Below are 3,612 nucleotides of genomic sequence, written 5' to 3' on the forward strand. Positions count from 1 at the left end.
CTGCCCCTAGGGCTCAGACCTTACTAATTTATGGAAAATATGATTGTCCTTCCCAATGATGTTTCACACCAAATATGGAAGTAAACCACTCAAGGGTTAAGCCATCCTGGATACTCCAGGGCTTCCGATCACTTACGATCTCTACACCCCTGGACTATCTCATAGTAAAACTGGAGGCAACAGAATAAAACAGGTAATTTAGTCCTTTGATGAACATCAAAAGAGCCGTATAACGGTACACTGTGGTTGACTGTGTGGCTTTGATGTTAGGCGTCGCTCTCTCTGTAGTCTTCAAAGGGAATTTTTGCTAGCCTGTGATTGGTCAAATGTTTTCCACTGAGCTTCCTTCAATTTCACTATGAGATAGTCCAGGGGTGTAGAGATCATAAGTGATCGGAACCCCTGGAGTATCGAGGATGGGGTTAAGCAGGAGTGGCGTTTTAAATGCAAAAGTTAAAGCAAGACGCACGGCGCACGATACACTGCGCACGAAGACGGACAAAGCACGATGACTATAGGTCATCCTGACCCTTCGGGTCTGATGACCTAAAAATGTACCACATTAAATATGAATGCAGTGTTAGCGTTTAAGAATATCCGTGGCTGACTACAATTGCTTACATTACAAACAAATTAATCTATAATTCAGTCTAAGATTGTATTCATAATTTAAATACATAAAATTAGTCTGGTACATTTTAAAATTATTTGAATGGCATCAATTTTAAAACATGGTAGCCTTAGCAGGTATGACTATTCTTTAAATCCGCAGGTCATTTAAAATTTAAAAATAATAAACATTATAGAGGAAAAACATTGTAACAACAGTTTTTTTTTTCATATGAAGGCACCTATAATATAGACTCTAGAATTTATCTTCAGATAAAAATGATGAATTTTAAAGTTTTTCAGTTAGTCATCCTCCTCTTCGGTTTCTTTCTTCCTAATATTCCTCTGACTTTTACTTTTCTTTGATTTAAATGTCACACTTGGCTTTATAACTAATGATTCGCCTTCCAAATCACCGTCACCATCCTCAAAATCATCGTATTCTTTCTTTGTCACATTCATTTCTATTGAATCCAAGTCTTGTTTAAGAGTTCCCTTTTTGGGAGGTCTTTTAAAAACAATGGCTCCTTGTGAACATGCTCCGCCCTCAACATCTGCCTTCACTTCCTCCTCTTTCCCTTCGGCTGCCTCGCGTAACTTCCTCCTTTCCTCGAGGAAGGCGAAGGCTGCCTGCGTGTTTGCAGCTTGACTCATATCCTCATTCGAAACATCCTCTAACGTGTACTTCTTCCACTTACTGGGGTTTACTTTGAAATCAGGAACTTTGTTTTTTCTTGGAAATCTTTGTGGAGGAAGTTTAAAGTCTGCATCCATCTTCCTTGACTTAAAATCTGATTGGGAGTTATCTCCCCTCTTTTTATACGGAGGAACGTAGAGCTCAGAGGAGGGCCTCTTGAGCCCTTTCCTTTCACCACCATCTGACTCAGGATGCCTACTTGTGGAATTTAGTGGAAGAATGCCTGGTTTCTTAATTTTTTTTGATAAAGTCTCAGTATCTTCGAAAGTTGGATCAGATTTTAAAATTTTATTACTTTCTTCGTCGGCGATAGATTTGTCGCGGGCGACATGCTTGTCCTCAAGGGATTGCAGACAGCTGAACACATCCTTACATCTGTTGGAGAAGCCATCATTGCTGGAGAAGATTGTGAAATCTGGACTGCCCTCTGGTTTCCCCTTTTCTTGCATTTTCTCTCTGTTCTGAAATTAATTAACAAATTAATATATATTTGATTGTATAGTTGACATGACAATGTGGAAAATATCAAAACAATGTTACAAGTTTATACTACAGCTTCTGCTACCTTTGTCTGAAATTCCAAAGTATGATTTTATAAGTTTGTAAACTTGAAATATTGGTGGGGATATGGGAGGCAAGAATAGCGCTGGAGAAAAACTTCCAATACCATATTGTAATTGTATGTCATCCTCGATACTCCAGGGGTTACTATCAGTGACGTTATATCCACCCCTGGACCGTGTCATAGTAGACTTAATTCTTTTGAAGATTACAGAGAAAGTGATGCTCGATTCCAAAGCAATGCAGTCTACCACAGTGTACCATTATTTGATTCTTTTGATTTACACCAAAGGACCCATCCTCAATACTCCGGGGGTTCCGATCACTTATGATATCTACACCCCTGGACTATCTCATAGTAAAACTGAAGACAACAGAACAGGTAATTTAGTCCTTTGATGTACATCAAAAGAGCCGTATAAGAGTACACTGCGGTTGACCCACAGGTACATGTACCTGTGGTTGACCGTGTGGCTGTGATGTTGGGCGTCGCTCTGTCTGTAGTCTTCAAAGGAAATATTTGCTGGCCTGTGATTGGTTCAGATGTTTCCCCTGATCTGCCTCCAATTTTACTATGAAACAGTCCAGAAAATGATTGGAACCACTGGAGTATCAAGGACGAGTAAAAATATCGAGGATATATCTACTGATTACCAACTAAATTGATTTAGACTAAAAAGTGTTTTACTTTCTTTTATTCAATAATTATTTGATAGTGCAGAGGAAATCAAATCATTGTCTGATCATCATTCAAAATGGTGTTTTTCCTTGATCCGTCAAAACTGGTAACATGGTTTTACTTTTCAATACAGAGCAAACTCATACATACAGTAATGATGTAGGCCTATCTAACGCAAAAATGCAAACGTTTCGTAATCTAAAAAAAACTTACTCAACTAACAAAACATGCATTAAAGATATTATACTTACATGACTTCCCTAGATCATTTCTTTCAGTAAGTTTTTTTCCCAAATCCACGATCACCTGGTCTTACGCATGAACTGAGCAGATCCACAGTACTCGTTTCTATTTTAGAGTTATCCCCCCTGAACCACCCAAAATGCCGAATGAAAAGCATAATTGGCTTGTATAATACGGTAGACTCCATTGGAAATCCGGTCTGTGTTCAGCTGTTTAACAGCAGTGTTTTCAAAAATAATATCCTCATATAAAGCACATATCATTATCATTTCCTATATATACCGACAGCAAACCAATGTTATTCATTTACTCCTATATATATATATATATATAATAAGTCCTTCTCCATTCACTTACCTCCTGAATCATGACACATTTCTCTTTCGCCTTCAGCATAGGAAAGAAACCAGTTTTACAAACTCATAAGGTATATTGTTCTTCATGTATGTTCATATATCAAAATATATATTTTCAAGAAAATGTTTCTCTATGACATGTAGGCCTATAAGTCCATTATCTTCCATTTATGCTACCTACGTACGTTACACTGTAAGTTATATTCAAATTTCATAGATAACAGCAGAAACACATATACATATGTATATATGTTTCTGATAACAGTGACATAGATTTATTCTGACAACATGTACATGAAACATATTTAGGATTTAGAATCCTATAATAGTGTAAAAATTGCCTCGTCATATAAATATGTTTATACATGTACTTGAATTTAAAGATGCTCCACCGCCGACAGAGCATAAACGATATTCATCATTTGAACAATAATTGGTGTTTAATCGTGTATATATATGCCTAATTA

General features: G+C 37.0%; 1 protein-coding gene across 3 annotated transcripts; it reads right to left on the reverse strand.

The window, feature by feature from the left end:
• Nucleotides 1-644: 644 nt before the first annotated feature.
• LOC138330333 (uncharacterized) lies at nucleotides 645-3,324 on the reverse strand. 3 transcript variants are annotated; one of them, XM_069277891.1, is made up of 2 exons: nucleotides 3,147-3,324; nucleotides 645-1,767 (listed from the first exon to the last, which is right to left on the reverse strand). In XM_069277891.1, exons 1-2 carry the CDS (start codon nucleotides 3,183-3,185, stop codon nucleotides 913-915), a joined length of 894 nt encoding a protein of 297 aa, XP_069133992.1. In that variant the 5' UTR covers nucleotides 3,186-3,324; the 3' UTR covers nucleotides 645-912. The 3 variants fall into 3 exon arrangements, with proteins under 3 accessions (XP_069133992.1, XP_069133993.1, XP_069133994.1); XM_069277892.1 differs by lacking the exon at nucleotides 3,147-3,324 and adding an exon at nucleotides 2,798-2,939; XM_069277893.1 differs by lacking the exon at nucleotides 3,147-3,324 and adding an exon at nucleotides 2,798-2,903 and having other exon boundaries at nucleotides 645-1,762.
• Between the last annotated feature and the right edge of the window lie 288 nt (nucleotides 3,325-3,612).

This window comes from Argopecten irradians, chromosome 8 (genome assembly GCF_041381155.1).
Source record: "Argopecten irradians isolate NY chromosome 8, Ai_NY, whole genome shotgun sequence".
NCBI lineage: Eukaryota > Metazoa > Mollusca > Bivalvia > Pectinida > Pectinidae > Argopecten > Argopecten irradians.

Excerpts from the sequence above, each read along its gene's own strand:
- LOC138330333 (XM_069277891.1), bottom strand. The coding sequence starts at position 3,185 with ATGCTGAAGGCGAAAGAGAAATGTGTCATGATTCAGGAG. Across the intron at positions 1,768-3,146 it reads AATGTGTCATGATTCAGGAG|AACAGAGAGAAAATGCAAGA; the intron begins GTAAGTGAATGG and ends AATTAATTTCAG.